The 18,081-nt window shown below is 44.1% G+C and overlaps 1 protein-coding gene across 4 annotated transcripts in view; it reads left to right on the forward strand.

The window, feature by feature from the left end:
• Positions 1 to 6,080: 6,080 nt before the first annotated feature.
• ST3GAL5 (ST3 beta-galactoside alpha-2,3-sialyltransferase 5) overlaps positions 6,081 to 18,081 on the forward strand; it is a 47,337-nt gene continuing 35,336 nt past the window's right edge. The window contains exons 1-2 of one of the 4 annotated variants that reach the window (XM_037012060.2): positions 6,121 to 6,255; positions 6,627 to 6,905. In XM_037012060.2, coding sequence (XP_036867955.1) covers positions 6,836 to 6,905 — 70 coding nt within the window. In that variant the 5' untranslated portion in view covers positions 6,121 to 6,255; positions 6,627 to 6,835. Of the gene's footprint in view, positions 6,256 to 6,626; positions 6,906 to 18,081 lie in introns of all 4 variants that reach the window. The other 3 variants (XM_037012062.2, XM_073241617.1, XM_037012059.2) reach the window with 3 other exon arrangements.

Raw genomic sequence — 18,081 nt, forward strand, 5'->3', positions numbered from 1 at the left:
CCTTCCACTCCCTGCAGGGCTCTGGGCTACCCTGATGGTGACCCCGCCACAGCAGCTCAGGGAATTAATCCGGAGGCTATGCCAGGTGTGTGGGTAACTGACACAGGCAGCGGAGAAGAACAAGGCGACCAGCAAGCAGGAACGGACTTTGTTCTCCCAGCTTACACACATGCTACCTGCCTAGAACTACCTCTATCGCCATGAAAAGGCAGAAGAATTTGGTCCAGTCTAGAATTACCCAGACAACCCCCGAGAGAGGGCTTGGGGAGATAGATTTAACCAATCTTCCTGAAAAAGATTACAAAATAAAGGTCATAACCATGCTGATGGACCTGCAGAGAAATATGCAAGACCTAAGGGTTCAAGTTGGGAGGGAGAATATAGAAATAAAACAATCTCTGGAAGGACTTAAGAGCAGACTGGATGAGGTGCAAGAGGCCATTAATGGAATAGAAATCAGAGAACAGGAACACAGAGAAGCTGAGGCAGAGAGAGATAAAAGGAAATAATTGCTGAAAACTTCCCCAAACTGGGGGAGGAAATAGTCTCTCAGACCATGGAAGCCCAACACAAGGGACCCAAGGAGGACAACACCAAGACATGTAATAATTAAAATGACAAAGATCAAAGACAAGGACAGAGTATTAAAGGCAGCCAGAGAGAGAAAAAAGGTCACCTACAAAGGAAAACCCATCAGGCTATCATCAGACTTCTCAACAGAAACCTTACAGGCCAGAAGAGAATGGCATGATATATTTAATGCAATGAAACAGAAGAGCCTTGAACCAAGAATACTGTATCCAGCACGACTATCATTTAAATATGAAGGAGGGATTAAACAATTCCCAGACAAGGAAAAGTTGAGGGAATTTGCCTCCCACAAACCACCTCTACAGGATATTTTAAAGGAACTGCTCTAGATGGAAGCACTCCTAAGGTTAAATAGATGTCAACAGAGAAAATAAAATCACACCAAAGAAAGCAGAACAACCAAATGCTAACTGAAGTCAAAAAATAAAATCAACTACTCACAAAAGCAGTCAAAGGAAACACAAAAGAGTACAGAATAAAACGCCTAATATATAAAGAATGGAGGAGGAGGAATAAGAAGGGAGAGAAATAAAGAGTCATCAGACTGTGTCTATAATAGCTTAATAAGTGAGTTAAGTTAGACGGTTAGATAGTAAAGAAGCTACCCTTGAACCTTTGGTAGCCACGAATCTAAAGCCTGCAACGGCAATAAGTATATATCTCTCAATAATTGCCCTAAATGTAAATGGACTGAATGCACCAACCAAAAGACACAGAGTAACAGAAAGGATAAAAAAGCAAGACCCATCTATATGCTGCTTACAAGAGACTCACCTCAAACCCAAAGACATACACAGACTAAAAGTCAAGGGATGGAAAAAGATATTTCATGCAAACAATAGGGGGAAAAAAGCAGGTGTTGCAGTACTTGTATCAGACAAAATAGACTTCAAAACAAAGAAAGTAACAAGATATAAAGAAGGACATTACATAATGATAAAGGGGTCAGTCCAACAAGAGGATATAACCATTATGAATATACATGCAACCAATACAGGAGCACCAACATATTGAAACAAACACTAACAGAATTAAAGGAGAAAATAGAATGCAATGCATTCATTCTAGGAGACTTCAACACACCACTCACTCCAAAGGACAGATCCACCAGACAGAAAATAAGTAAGGACACAGAGGCACTGAACAACACACTAGAACAGATGGACCTAATAGACATCTACAGAACTCTACATCCAAAAGCAACAGGATACACATTCTTCTCAAGTGCACATGGAACATTCTCCAGAATAGACCACGTAATACGCCACAAAAAGAGCCTCAGTAAATTCCAAAAGATTGAAATCCTACCAACCAACTTTTCAGACCACAAAGGCATAAAACTAGAAATAAACTGTACAAAGAAAGCAAAAAGGCTCACAAACACATGGAGGCTTAACAACACACTCCTAAATAATCAATGGATCAATGACCAAATCAAAATGGAGATCCAGCAATATATGGAAACAAACAACAACAACACTAAGCCCCAACTTCTGTGGGACACAGCAAAAGCAGTCTTAAGAGGAAAGTATATAGCAATCTAGGCCTATTTAAAGAAGGAAGAACAATCCCAAATTTATGGTCTAATGTCACAATTATCGAAATTGGAAAAAGAAGAACAAATGAGGCCCAAAGTCAGCAGAAGGAGGGACATAATAAAGATCAGAGAAAAAATAAATAAAATTGAGAAGAATAAAACAATAGAAAAAATCAATGAAACCAAGAGCTGGTTCTTTGAGAAAATAAACGAAATAGATAAGCTCCTAGCCAGACTTAGTAAGAGAAAAAGAGAATCTACACACATCAACAGAATCAGAAATGAGAAAGGAAAAATAATGAAAGACCCCACAAAAATACAAAAAATTATTAGAGAATACTATGAGAATCTATATGCTAACAAGCTGGAAAACCTAGGAGAAATGGACAACTTCCTAGAAAAATACAGCCTTCCAAGACTGACCAAGGAAGAAACAGAAAATCTAAACAGACTAATTACCAGCAAAGAAATTGAATCGATAATCAAAAAACTACCCAAGAACAAAATCCTGGTCCTGATGGATTCACTGCTGAATTTTGTCAGACATATAGAGAAGACATAATACCCATTCTCCTTAAAAGTTTTCCAAAAATAGAAGAGGAGGGAATACTCCCAAATTCATTATATGAAGCCAACATCACCCTAATACCAAAACCAGGCAAAGACCCCACCAAAAAGGAAAATTACAGACCAATATCCCTGATGAACGTAGATGCAAAAATACTCAATAAAATGTTAGCAAACCGAATTCAAAAATATATCAAGATGATCATACACCATGATCAAGTGGGATTCATCTCAGGGATGCAAGAATGGTACAACATTTGAAAATCCATCAACATCGTCTACCACACAAACAAAAAAAAGGACAAAAACCACATGATCATCTCCATAGATGCTGAAAAAGCATTCGATAAAATTCAACATCCATTCATGATAAAAACTCTCAACAAAATGGGTATAGAGGGCAAGTACCTCAACATAATAAAGGCCATATGTGACAAACCCACAGCCAACATCATACTTAATAGCAAGAAGCTGAAATCTTTTCCTCTAAGATTGGGAACAAAATAGGGATGCGCAGTCTCCCCACTGCTATTCAACATAGTACTGAAGGTCCTAGCCATGGCAATCAGACAAAACAAAGAAACACAAGGAATCCAGATTGGTAAAGAAGAAGTCAAACTGTCCCTGTTTGCAGATGACATGATATTGTACATAAAAACCCTAAAGACTCCACTCCAAAACTACTAGAACTAATATCTGAATTCAGCAAAGTTGCAGGATACAAAATTCATACACAGAAATCGGTTGCTTTCCTATGCACTAATGATGAACTAGCAGAAAGAAAAATCAGGAGAACAATTCCATTCACAGTTGCATAAAAAGAATAAAATACCTAGGAATAAATCTAACCAAGGAAGTGAAAGACCTATACCCTAAAAACTACAAGACACTCTTAAGAGAAATTAAAGAGGACACTAACAAATGGAAACTCATCCCATTAATATTGTCAAAATGGCCATCCTGCCAAAATCAATCTACAGATTCAATGCAATGCCTATCAAAATACCAACAGCATTCTTCAATGAACTGGAACAAATAGTTTAAAAATTCATATGGAACCACCAAAGACCCTGAATAGCCAAAGCAATCCTGAGAAGAAAGAATAAAGCAAGGGGGATCTTGCTTCCCAACTTTAAGCTCTACTACAAAGCCACAGTAATCAAGACAATTTGGTACTGGCACAAGAACAGACCTACAGACCAGTGGAACAGAATAGAGAGTCCAGATATTAACCCAAACATATATGGTTAATTAATGTATGAAAAGGAGCCATGGACATACAATGGGAAAATGACAGCCTCTTCAACAGATGGTGTTGGCAAAACTGGACAGCTACATGTAAGAGAATGAAACTGGATCATTGTCTAACCCCATACACAAAAGTAAATTTGAAATGGATCAATTTGAATGTAAGTCATGAAACCATAAAACTCTTAGAAAAAAACATAGGCAAAAATCTCTTGGATATAAACATGAGTGACTTCTTCATGAATATATCTCCCCAGACAAGGGAAACAAACGCAAAAATGAACAAGTGGGACTACGTCAAACTGAAAAGCTTCTGTACAGCAAAGGACACCACCAATAGAACAAAAAGGCATCCTACAGTATGGGAGAATATATTCATAAATGACAGATCCAATAAAGGGTTGACATCCAAAATATATAAAGAGCCCACGCACCTCAACAAACAAAAAGCAAATAATCCAATTAAAAAATGGTCAGAGGAGCTGAACAGTTCTCCAAAGAAGAAATTCAGATGGCCAACAGACACATGAAATGATGCTCCACATCACTAATCATCTGAGAAATGCAAATTAAAACCACAATGAGATATCACCTTACACCGGTAAGGATGGCCACCATCCAAAAGACAAACAACAACAAATGTTGGTGAGGGTGTGGTGAAAGGGGAACCCTCCTACACTGCTGGTGGGAATGTAAATTAGTTCAACCATTGTGGAAAGCAGTATGTAGATTCCTCAAAAAACTCAAAATAGAAATACCATTTGACCCAGGAATTCCACTCCTAGGTATTTACCCTAAGAATGCAGCAGCCCAGTTTGAAAAAGACAAATGCACCCCTATGTTTAATGCAGCATTATTCACAATAGCCAAGAAATGGAAGCAATCTAAGTGTCCCTCAGTAGATGAATGGATAAAGAAGATGTGGTACATATACACAATGGAATATTATTCAGCCATAAGAAGAAAACAAATTCTACCATTTGCAACAACATGGATGGAGCTAGAGAGTATTATGCTCAGTGAAATAAGCCAGGCACAGAAAGACAAGTGTCAAATGATTTCCCTCATCTGTGGAGTATAAGAACAAAGCAAAAACTGAAGAAACTAAACAGCAGCAGACTCTCAGAACCCAAGAATGGACTAACATTTACCAAAGGGAAAGGGACTGAGGAGGAGGATGGGAAGGGAGGGATAAGGGGCAGGGGGAGAAAGGGGGCATTATGATTATCATGTATAATGTGGGGGTACACAGGGAGGGTTGTACAGCACAGAGAAGACAAGTAGTGATTCTACAACATCTTGCTATGCTGATGGACAATGACTGCAATGGGGAATGTGGGGGGAACTTGGTGATGAGGGGAGCCTAGTAAACAAAATGTTGCTCATGTAATTGTAATGATACCAAAAAAAAAGAAATAACATATCAGTGCTTTGAACTCTTGATTCATGAATTTTGGGATTCAGTAATATTTATGCCTTAAAAAATTGTATGACATTTCCTTTTCAGACTCAAAGGGGACTCCGAAGGTACGAAATGCGCGCTCCAAGCGTAGGTCTTAATCCTTGATCCAGCACTAAATACTTCAATGATTTAGGGTAATTATGCTCTCTGGCCTCAAATACCCATCTGTGAAACTAGTGGATATCAGCACTATCCCTTTTTTACGGACACAGGGGAGCAACACACAGCTGTTCCGCAAATCCCCGACTATGCCCAAGCTGTCCTTGTGCTGGTCTCCAGGGCCTCAGGAACTTCGAAACAGTGTGGGCCTGGGGGTTGTGCTGTCAAGTAAAGCACGTGACTAACGTAAAGCACGTTCATTCACCGGCTCTGCATCTGAGTCCTCCGCGCAGCAAAAGCCTCTAACCAATCTCACTACACCTTTTGTTCCCTCCCTCATCTCACTGCGCACAGAACTCGAGACAGCGGAGACACCGGGGATCCCCCCGCCCGGGGACCCCCCCGCCCGAAGACCCCCGCCCCAGCCGGTCCACCACGCTGGGTGGAGGGGTTGCGCATCGTGGGGGCGGGGCCGCGTGGACCCCCTCGTGTGCTCCGATTGGTCTTCCCTGTCCTCGTGATTCCAATCCCCGCCCACACCCCTCCTCCGCATCCGCGCGGGGGAGCGGACGGTCCGGTACTGAATGGGCGCGAGCGCGGCGCCGGGGGCAGGCGGGGGGGCGGGGCCGGGGACTGGTGGCGTACCGGCGCCCCTTCCCTAGTATGCGGACGAAGGCGGCAGGCGGCGCGGAGCGGCGTACCCTGCAGCCGCGAACCGAGGCTGCGGCGGCGGCGGCACCTGCCGGCCGAGGTACGTGGCGCAGCCCCCTTTCTCGGCGTAGCGGGGCCCGCGGGCTGGGGGCTGCGGCGGCGAACCGACCCTGTTTGGCTGGGCCCGGCGGCTCCGCCCCAGGCCCCGCGGGCAGCGGTCAGGGCACTGTGACCCGGGACGCGCCTCTCTGGGGCGCAGGCTGAGTCGTGTGGCTCCCGGCCGCGTGGACCCGGCGGGGGCGCCGCGGCCCGGGCAAGTGTAGACGCGGTGAAGGCGCAGGGGTGAACAGCCGGGAGGATGTCGGGTCCCGCCGTAGCAACCCTCTCCCCCCATCTTTCCGCATCGGCTCAGGGTTTAATTCATTGCTGGAAGCTTCGGAGCCAGCACAGCCGAGTTAACTGATTTTCCAGGGGCAGGATTGAGGGACCCTCAGCAGGATAACTAGCAGCTCCTGAAACTGCCCTTTGCATCCATCCGGAAGGCGTGATGTGTGGTGTCTGCAGGTAGAAATTCGCCAGTGACCTTCACTGCCCGCTCTCTGCGGCCAGCCCTGCGGAAGAGACACGTTTTGGTGACCCTTTGATTTCCTCTGAATTGTAAGCAGTGACTTGATGTAGGCATGCATTCATTATGCGCCTTAAGAGTGGAATTAGCGCAAGGTTTCCTGAGAGCATCTCCAAAGAGCTTAAGTAAGTAATAGGGAGAGCCAGGGTCCTGCCGCTACCCAACACCACCTGGGTGACCTTGGCCGACACTAATCCCCTGTGGGCTTGGTCTGGTCTGAACTGGGAGGCTTGACCTGCTGATGGCCAGGGTTCCTTCCAGGCCCCCACTTCCCTGGTTCTGACTGCAGAATGTATTGAGGAGTAATGAGGGTCCTTTAGAATCACTGACTTGAAAAACGAATTTTATGTCCTCATGTCTCAATTCACCTATATGGCCTTTATTTAATTATTTGCTCTTGGTTTAAAAAGGAAAATGGTTTTATGTGCTGAGCTTCATCTAGCACCCTTGGGTTGCTTGCTCCTCATGGCAAGCAGGGTGTTGGCATTGGTTTTACAAAGAGGAAGGAGACTTTATCTCCTGTCCTCTGGTGTTTAGGTAAGCCCTCCTCTTGGTTTATGACTGCTAATCCTCTTCCATGAAAGCATGCATGTCCTAAAACTTTGGAAGAGAACTCCATGTTTGTTGAGTAAAAAGGCCCAGACTCAAAGCATCAGCAAGGGGTTGTGTAATCCTGAAAGCTTGACAGCTCGGAGGAATGTCTTATGCTCCTGGTTGTAGAGCCAGGGGTCACCTAAATTCCAGCCAGCGCTTGGACAAGGAAGGACTGACATGACCTATGAGAGCGCCATAACCAGAATGTCATGAGTCTTTTAACCTCTCTATCAATTGTATGAGTGCTGCTGTTTCTGTAAAATGACGTGACCCTTGGTTATGATTAGTAGCCGTTTCTTCCTCTAGGCAAGAAAAGAAATGTGTGAGCTGGGAAGGCATGAAGGTGTTTATGGAAGAGGGAGGAGGTGTGATCACAGGCATAAATTCTAATACTCGTATTTATGACTACTTATTTTGAAAATGCTTATAATTTTGGCAAAACTCTCAAACTGTCCCATGTTATCAAAGTAGATTGGTATTGAATTTGAAGGATACATTCATGGCAGAATAAGAATAAAGCCTTTGTTGTTTGATTTGCCCCCTCTAGTTCTTGCCTGCTTTCCATGCTGGGCTAGTTGGCAGTAGAGAGGGGAGTTTATCTAGCAGGTTGGCTGTTAGGTGATCAGACAAAAGAGGTTCCGGGGTCTTCTGTGGGAATCCATCCAAGTGCTTGGGGGCAGAGGTTCCTGGGAGAAGGGGTGGCTCACCTTCTATACCCTTCTAGCACCTTAGGAGGGGTTTAACTCAGGTTGCCTTGGGAGAGGGGGTTGAGATTGCTTCCAGAGGGCATGCTCTGTGTTTTTAGTCTAGCTGGGAAGCCTTGGCAGGAATAAAACAACTGGGAATATACACACATTAATGATAGTACCAAACTCCCAAGCTGCTGAGGAAGGAAAAGCCAGGGTTGGAGCCTTGTGAGTGGCATAAGTTAGCAAAGGCATCCAAAGGGGGGTGAATCACGGGCATGTTGTGGGAGGAAGCCATAAATATGGATGGTGACACTCAGGCTTTCCAGAGAGAGACCCAGTTTATACACATGTGCAGAGGGGGAGCACAAAAGAGTGTACAGGAGCCGGGGAGAAATGAGGGTGAAAGGTGCAAAGGCAGTACCAGCCTTGTCTTACCTGGAGAGTTTTTTCTTTGTATTTAGTATAGCATGCATACTAGAGAAGTATGTGTACGGTTCTAAGTGTACCATTTAACTTGCTTTCCAAACTGAACACATGCACGCACCTGGCACTCAGAGGAGGTGCTCTCCGTACTCCCTTTGTCACTACCTCCTTGAAGATAACCCCCACCTAGAGGATCACTTCCTGAGCTTGCATCAGTAGACTCGTACAGTGCCCATCTTCTCTCTTTATGAGTTAGGTTTTTAAGATTCACTCACAATGCTGCCTGGCCTTGTATGTGTCTCCCCTCTCAGTGCTGATTTGGCCATTGGGTGAGTCCTGTACCCCAGTTTTATTTGTGCACTGTTGATGGACATTTGGAAGTTCCCAGCATTTGGCTATTACAAGTAGTGCTGCCCAGGCTGTTCGTATACCTGTCTTGGGTATACATTTCTGATGGGGGTTTACTTAGGGGTGTGCTGGGTGCTGGGTGTGTGTATGCATTCAGCTTTGGAAGCTAAGGGAAACCTGTTTGATTCCAGTTCTGGAATAACTGCATTGATAGTTCCCACTATGAGCTGATGAGTGTGACATTAGCTTTTCACCAAGGAGACTGAGTCAGGAAATGTGTCAAGAGTCATGATCAGTTTTTACCTGTGCCTTGTATGTTCTTGGCAAGTGCAGCTACCTGCAGGCCCCAGTCTCCCCTGGGTCAGGGAACAGGATAGGCTGAGCTGTGGAGAGCCCTTTACTCCAAGAGCCTCAACAGTCAGAGGAGAGTCTCTTGGGCCCAACTGCTTTCCTTTGTCTCAGCTCCCAGCCTTCTTGCTATACACACTCTCGGGAACCTCTCCTCCCTCAGCCTATGTAACATTGTACTCTCTATACTTTAATTCTACTTTTCTGACCTGCCTTACCTGTACTTCTGGATTTCTACTAAGAATTCCTTAAGAATGAGGAAAAGTCCATTTCTAGTTTGGTCTTTGAAGGCATATAAGACATTTATTTTCTCCTCTCACGACATAGAAAATAACCAAGATTAAGTTACTCAATGGTTTACCAACTCCTACACCATTCCCCCTTTCCCTTCAAATGTTTAGTATCTGGAATCATAATAGCTAAGTATTACATGATATGATTTGATTAATTCAAAGAGAGAAAAATTGAAAAGAACAAATTAAATAAAAAGGTCAACTTTGATGGAATTGTAGTTCGGTCTTTTGAACATTAGGGCTGTTTTTAAGACTAGGTGTCATTTCCATAATTAAAGGCTTGCTGGTATTGAGTTCAGAGCAGGAAGTCTTTCTATTACACATAGAGTTCTTTCTTCCCTTGCCTCCTCTCCTCAGCTTCTGCTTTTTCTTTCTCTTCTATCTTGTCCTTCACCTCCTTTCTGCTTTTCACAAACATCTTGTTCCCATTTCCTATCTAGACTCCAGCAGCAAGAAAAGACAGAGAGTGGTACGTTAACAGGGCCACCAATTCTCTCCTCTCCTTGCTTGTCATTTTCTGCAATCAAATCCTTAGTCACCCAAGACTTGGTGGCCGGTGCAGGCCTCTTGCCTGTCCATCCCCTAGACTAGTGCTGTCCAGTGGAAATATAACCCAAGCCACACATACAATTTAAAATTTCCTGGTAGCCACATTTAAAAAATGAAAAAGAAACAAGTGGATCAAAGCTTCAATTTCCCAGGAAGATAAAACTTCTAAATTCTTATGTACCAAATAACACACCTTCAAACTATATAAAGTAAAAAGTGACACAGTGACAAAAAGTTGACAAGTCTGCCCTCACAGTGAGATTTTAGCATACCTCTTCTAGTAACTGATAGAACAAATTGATTAAAAACCAGTAAGGAATTATTTCAACAAACAACACAATTATAAGCTTGATCAAAATAGTTATATAAAAAAACATAGTCCCAACAAGTGAAGATGATACTTTTGCAAAAACTATAACCAGGTCATGAAGTAAGTCCTAACATTTCAAATAATCAGTATCATACAGACCAAGTTCTCTGAACAAAATGAAGCTAAATTACGTGTCAGTTTTAAAAGATCATTTTAAATTTTTTGAAAATCATAATTAGAAAATATTTAGATTTAAAAGATAAAGAAGTAATAGAAATGAAATATTTATCATAACTGGCAGGATGAATTATACACTTTAAAAAAACCTTGCGGGATGCAACTAAATCGGTATGTTGGGGGAAGTGTGCAGTCTTAATCGCTCATGTTAGCCAAAAAAAAAAAGGCAAAAATTAATGAGCTAAGTAGCTAAATTAAAAACTTAGGAACAATGTGGCCATTAAAACAGATCCAGTGAATTTGAAGGAAAGAAACTTTTGAAAACAGGTGAACTTAATAATTTTAAATAATTTAGTTAACCCAGTATGTCTACTATATTATGAGATCAGTATAAAAATTGTTGATGAGCTATTTTACATTCTAAATCTTAAAAGCCTGGTGTGTATCTTCATATCTTACACCACTATATGGCACATCTCAATTTCATCTGGCCACATTTGAAGTACTCAACAGCCTCATGTGGCTAGTGGCACCAGTACTGAACAGCGCAGCCCTGGATCTCACCTGTAAACATTAAGCTGATTTGCCTTGATAAAGGCACAGTCAGGGCTAACAGTGGTAGGGTTCAGTTATCTGCCAAGCAAATGTGGGATCATGGCAGCCTAGCAGTGTTTGGTGGCTGGCTCTTTGAAACATGTTGCTACTGACCTCCACCCCCTCTGCCTGCACCCTGTGAACCTACATGCAACAAAACAGATGGGACTGAAAAAAGATAAATGCTATACAGACTCACTTTATCATCACCTGTTCTAGATGGTTTATATATATCAGCTCATTTAATTTTCACAAAAGCTATATGAGTTTGGTACCTTTGTTATCTTCACTTTACAAAGAGACTGAGGCTCAGAGAGGCTTAGAAACTAAGAATCCCTGAGGGCCAGAGAGGGCCAGGGCTCAGACTCAAGCAGTCTGGCCTGGATTGGTGGATGGGGCAGATGTGTCCCTGTCACTGCACGTACATGGACCCCCCTCTGAGAGCGGCTCCTGGGGACGTCCTGGAAAGGATGATCTGAGGCAGCTGAGAGTGCTGTTCCTGGTCCAGGCTGGTGCATCCCCGGACACACCATCTTCTCACTCCTGGGTATCCACATCAGCCCAGAGCAAGGGGCCTGCCCTGTCTTCAGTCCAGCCTCAAGAGAGGTTCCTCCAAAACTCAGTTCCAGTTTAAACACCCCCAGTTGTTCCTTTTATCTCAGGATAAAATTCTAACCTGCCATGGCATGCACGGCCTGCTTTCTTTTCCAGCCTTTCCAGTACATTGTTCCCTCCTGGGCTCCCCTCCAGCCACTCCACTTGGGGTTTTTCCCGGGAGCCTGCTGCCCCAGCCCAGGTGGCGCCTGCCTCCCACCCGACACTGAGTCCTACTCACTCCTTCCTGGGGGCCCTTTTCTGAGCCCCCTGCCAGACACGTACATACACACATGTGCCCCAATCTAAAATGTTACCTAACACTACCTTCATGTCCAATGTAGAGTGAGTGAGAAAGAAAACCATGAAAATAATTACTTTGGGGAAAGATCTACTTGTCTGCTTGCTAAAATGAGATCATGAGAACTTTCTGAAGAAGAGACGTATCCGTGTTGCTTATTGCTATATCCCCAGGCAGTACTCCATGCTTGATTAAAAACCAGTTATACGAATGACAGTATGCCTATTTGGGAGCCTGCCGAAATGCTGGTTTCCCAAATATTTGGAGCAAATAGTAAAAGGGTTGTGTGACTGGAGTATAAAAGGAAACGGTGTGTTTTAGCCATGCCTCTCACAGACCTAAATACATGTCGGCTTTAGGAATTCAAATGTGTTTAAAGTGTTCTGAGCTTAAAGTGGCCCAAACAAACTTGCCATTGCCTCCTATAAGACGCCATCCTCTGCTTCAGTCTCTGAACCGCCAGGACCTGTCAAACTCCAGGTTGTTCCCAGTCACCCTCCCTCCTCGTCCTTTTCTAGGGTCATTCTCACCTTCTGATTTGGAGTTTAATATGACTAGTCTGGTTCTTCTGTTCCTATGGGAAAACTAGGATTATTTAATTCCAGATTATTGCATAAACTGCCTAGTGAATCCTCCACCTTCCCTTCCAAATCCATTAGCCAGCTGCCCTCTGAGGAATATTGCTGAAGTTCTGTTTGGTGATGTCACTTCATAATCCCATGCCTTAAGAACTCATACCCGTACCCTTTCTTTTTGAGAGTAGGATCTTGGCTGTTTTAGAATTTGCGCCCACACTTACCCGTCATCCCATACCCTGTGTTTCCCATTTTACTCAACTTTGGGGGAAGGTCCCATGTTGGAGCCTGTTTATACCGAGGCCCAGTGCTGCTTTTGGTAACGGCTAACGCTACTGGCTTTCACTTTCTCCTGTTAAGTGTTATTTATTCAGCCCATCTACTTGTATTTCCTTTAGAGTAAGAGAGAAATCTCCCATGAAAAAGGTAACTTCTAGATTTTGCTTAATTTGTGGCTTCCATGGGGTTGCCACAGACTTGTTCTCTTGTAGCCTATTCTGCATGTATGATTTGCCGTCATGGGGGCCCACCACCAGAACGCTATTACACAAGGTGTTTTGTGGGAGCTCAGAGGGACCCAAAGAGGAGGGGCATTTCTGTGAGCAGCTTCCTCGCTTTACCCCACCTCTGTAGCTAAATCATCTCAGGATGGTGGCGTGGGGACAGCATGTGGAGCCCTCTCACATGCTCTTTTTTTTTCCATTAGCAGCCGGAATTTGTTAGGCAGGCCGGATCTCGGCTGGCTGGGTGCTCTCAGAAGAGCCCCCGCCAGCCCAGTCACCAGGCCTCGTGGCACCTTCCTCCTCCATCTCTCTCTGCCATCCCCCTTCTTGTCATCCTTCCTCTGGCTCAACTCCCCTGTCTCCTGTGGTTGCAGTGATCAGTGGCCCCTTGAGCACCTGCGCCCTTGGCTCCCTTCTAACCACTGTGAGCTCACCACCCTCCTGCTTAAGAAGCATTTAGGGCTGCCCAGTACCTCCTCCTTTGGGGCCAGGTTGGAGGGCCTGATCCCTTCTGAGCTGCAACTTCTGCCAGTCTCCCCCAGGACCCCTGTGATCTGGCTTGAGCACCTCCCTGGCATGTGCTTCCTTCCATTTGGAATGCCTGCTTCTCTCTTCTTTTTGTCTCTCAAGTCTTGTCCATCCTTCATCCACATACATATTACCTCCTCAGGGAAGCCTCCCTGATTTCCTCTGGTGGAGCTAGCAGTTCCTCGCCCAGGGCTTTCCAGGCAGTCTCCATTATAACATTAGTCAATATTTTGGGTGTTTAGATGTTTTCAATTTCCCTGGCAGGATTATTCATTTAAAGAGGACAGGGGCTATGTCTTATATATCTTTATATTCCCAGTTCCTGTGTATGAAAGATGCTTATTAAAGGATTTCTTAAAGGATTATTAGGTGAGTAAAGCAAATTATGCAACAATACAGACCAACCCTTCTCAGGTAATGCCCTGATAGTCTAAGGCAACCATTCTGTATTATGAATTAACTTCTGTTTCTAATTCCAGACCATCCTTGGGAGAATTTAGAAAATAGGCACTCAAATCCTTTTCTGTAGGGCTCAGTTCTCCAATGGAACCCAAATTGAAGAAGGCTGGCATAGACAGTGTGATGCCAATCCTGGTAAAATACACACATGCAAAGAGAAAAGACTGATAGAATGTGGGCCAAAATGTTACCAGTGAGTGTCACTGGGGTGCAGTATAACAACTAGTATGTGATTTCAAGATGTTACCTAATTTCTGAAGTGTCTGTATAATAACAGTGTTGTAAAAAATGTTTCTTGAGTAAGCGAAACTGGAGTTCCTAAACCTGGTTGTTCCTCAGTATAAAGTGATGGAGAGTTGGGAGTTTTTATTTTTAAATATAGCTCCCTGCACCACGCCACTGCAGAGCAGGAGTCACCTAGCTGTGCCCCTCAGCATTGCCCCTGGAGAGTCAGCCTCCAGCTGTCAGCTCTCTGAACCCGCTGTCTCTTCTTTCTGCTCCTAGACACCCTGGGAATTATAGTTTCCAGCAGGCATGGCTCACTGTAGGAGAAGCTAGCATACTCCTGCATACTCTCAAAAGCAAATCTAGAGGCGTTTGATTTTTTTCTTAATAGCTGAGAGCAAACATAAGCTGTGGGGCTATTTGAATTCAGTCTGACAGAGAAGTTTCACATGCTAATACTTGATCCTAGCAGCTACTGCTTTCACCAGCCCCAGTTGTTTTTTTTCTTGAAGTTTGACCTTGTTTGATCTCATACACAGTTTTATCCCTGTCTTGGCAAGAGTCCACCAATGGGTGTTAAAACAAGTGGATTTAATGAGGAACAGGATATTTACTTAGTCTCTAAGTGTCTTCCATCAAGTTACTTACTAATTACAAGGGAAAATTTTAACTTGACAGAAGAAAAACCTGCATTGCACCACTTTACCAACTTGATCGAATTTAATGATCCATCAAGTTACTTAGTAATTACAAGGGAAAATTTTAACTTGACAATAGAAAAACCTGCATTGCACCACTTTACCCACTTGATCAAATTTAACATCACCAGTTTGGGGACAAATCAACATCATGTGCCTCCTGAGAAAATGCATCATAAGGGCACAGTATCATTTCTGTGAGATTCCTGCCAAAAGTGAATAACTTGAGTCTATTCACGAAGAAGTAGACAGACCTTGACTGACCTCGACTGAGGGCCGTTCTACAAAAATAATTGGCCTGTACTTTTCTAGAAATGCCAAGGTCATGAAAGATAAAGGAGTTTCTGATTATAGGAGTTCTGAAAGATAAAGGGGATCCTAATTCTGTTTCAGATGAAAGGAGGCTGAACGACATGAGGGCTGAGCGCCCCCCATGTGATGCTGGACATGTGGTCATGGTTTGGCACATCAGGCTGTTATTGGAACTAGTTAGAGAAATTTGTAGAACATTTTTCGATTGGGTAATAGTATTGTAGCAATGATAATTTCCTGATTTTTATCATTATACTGTGGTTGTATAAGGGCATGTCCTTGTTTTTAGGAAACACTAGATATTTAGGGGTAAATGTCATCATGTCTACAGCTACTTGACAATGGTTAAAAAAGGTAATACGCATATTGTATAACAGAATGATAGGGAAAATGTGGTAGAATGGTAAAGAGTTGGGGAGTCTGGGTGAAGAGTCTCTGGGAATTTCTTTGTACTATTCTTGCAATCTTATGTTTGAAATCATGTCAAAAAATAAAGTTGAACAACGCGGAAGCCCCTGGGCCGTGGTGCTGCGGCCGGTGAACGGTGGAAGCGCCGCTGGGGCTCTCTGCGCCTGCCCTTTCCACCGTCCTCACTCAAGTCATCTCCCAGAACGCTGAGCCCTCTTCAGTCAGAACTGGCTTTGCTCCTTCTGGCTTCGGCAGAACACAGGCAGGAAGAGCAGTAATAGTGGGGGGAAGGTGTCTTCATGTGCCTGTTGCAGCTGCTCTTCCCGCTACTGGCCCAGAGGACTTCCCTCCTGCAGGCCGTCCTCAGGTAGCTGGTTGGCCGGCTCTGTGCCGCGCACCCACCTGGCTTAGACTGGCCTTACAGCTGTCCTGTGAAAGACGCCTCCCAGGCAGAGTGTAACTTCTAAAGTATTTTTCAGTGCAGTTGAGAGTTCATGCCCCACGTCAAAGTACTGCACGAGGTGCCTGATTGAGCCCTTCCCAGCAAATAGGGCACAAGGCTGTCAGAGGGTGTGTTTTACCCAGAGCCCAGGCTTAGCCAGTTAAAGCGACAGTCCTCTCTCCGGCCTTGACGGAACCTCAGACTGTATGTTTTGGAAGAAATCCTGCATTTACTAAGTTCTGCATGAGGAGGGGGTCTTTTCCAGCCCCCACTTCATTTTATCCAGTTGAGGGCTACCTGCTGTGCTCTGGCTGGGGTCTCTCATAGGGGTGTTTCTTGGATTCAGACAGAGGGCTGTAAGCTGGGGCATGAGGTTGGTTTGTGAGTGCATCTGCTTATCCGAATTTGCAGGGAGTTGTTCCTCAAACCCCCCCACCCCGGAACAGAATATGATAGGGACATTGTAAAGCTTCTGTTCCTTCTGTTCCTCCTTTCCAGAATTTCCCATCCCCCAGACTCTACTCCCATTTTCTCCACTCCTGTGTCTCCCCACTTTCTTTCCCCCTTGTATCTCTAAAATTCATCTCCCTCCACTTATTCTAACTTCCTTTTTCTCTCTAATAAGAGGCCACAATGTGTCCATTGAATAAGTTGAGTTTTATGTTTCCTGTTCTTTGAAAAGTAGGTAAGTGAGACTCATAAAATTTTAGTGGAAGAGGCAGTAGAAATGTTCTCACCCAAACCTGCTTTTTACATATTAGCAAACATCCTCAAAGAGGTGATTTGGCTGCAATCAGCTAGTGGCAGAACAGTTGAGTATTTGATCTCTTTCCTGTTCTCTTAAAAATAAAATGAAATAGATCCCATTGCATTTTTTTCCCATGGAGGTGGATTCTTATTTGAGAAGGATTCCCGTCCTGTTCAACATGTGCCAGGCATGCTCCCAGTGGGGTGTCTGGACATGGAGGGACTCGTTCTTCATGTCTGCTCCTTGTGAAGGCTGTGCTGAGTTTGGGTGAGCTTTTCTGCAGGGACCCGGGTGCCGGTCAGTGATTAGCCATCCATGCATTCATCAGCTCATTCCTTCAGAAAGGATCTGTTGGTCCCTCTCTGCTTCTGACCAGCAGATAAGGGAGGAGACACGATGAGATATCAAAGATCTGAAAGGACCAGCCAGGGGACTCAAGGCGTAACAGCGCAAGAGTGGTGCTGAGAGGGCATCTCTCGTATTTATTGATCAAATGGTTGTTAACAACAATAAAATTCTGTACAGGGGACCCAATACACAATCATTAATCAACTCCAAGCCTAACTCTCAACAGTCTCCAATCTTCTGAAGCATAATGAACAAGTTCTTACATGGTGAACAATGCAAGGGCAGTCATATCACAGAAACTGTTTTGGTTTTGATCACACATCATGAACTATAAACAATCAAGTCAGATATGATTATTCATTTGATTTTTATACTTGATTTATATGTGAATCGCACAGGATCCATTAGGTGCCATTCCCGTGCTAGGCACCATTTTAGGTTCTGAGGTTATAGCCATGAGCACAATTGACAGTCTCTTCTCTAAGAATCTTGCATTTTTGCAGAGAAAGCAGACTACATACAGGCAAGTATGTACAAGTAGTAGTGAGAGCTGTGAAGTAAAGTGAAGCAGAAAGTGAGAATGGGGCTGCAGGTGGGAACGCTGTTTTACAAAGGGTGGCCAAGGAAGGTAACTTCTGAACAAAGAGCAGAATGAAGAAGGTGAGGGAGAGAGCTGTCTGGAGTTGGAGCTGAGGGACCCGGAAGGGAAGGCCCTGTGAGACGAGGGTATGGGGAGCAGCCAGAGGCTGGCACGGCTGAAGTAGGGTAAGGAGGAGGAGAGTGTAGGAGAGCCGTGGGGGACAGGGAAAGGGCTGTGGACTTGACCCTGCAAGAG

This window comes from Manis javanica, chromosome 1, assembly GCF_040802235.1.
Source record: "Manis javanica isolate MJ-LG chromosome 1, MJ_LKY, whole genome shotgun sequence".
Lineage (NCBI taxonomy): Eukaryota > Metazoa > Chordata > Mammalia > Pholidota > Manidae > Manis > Manis javanica.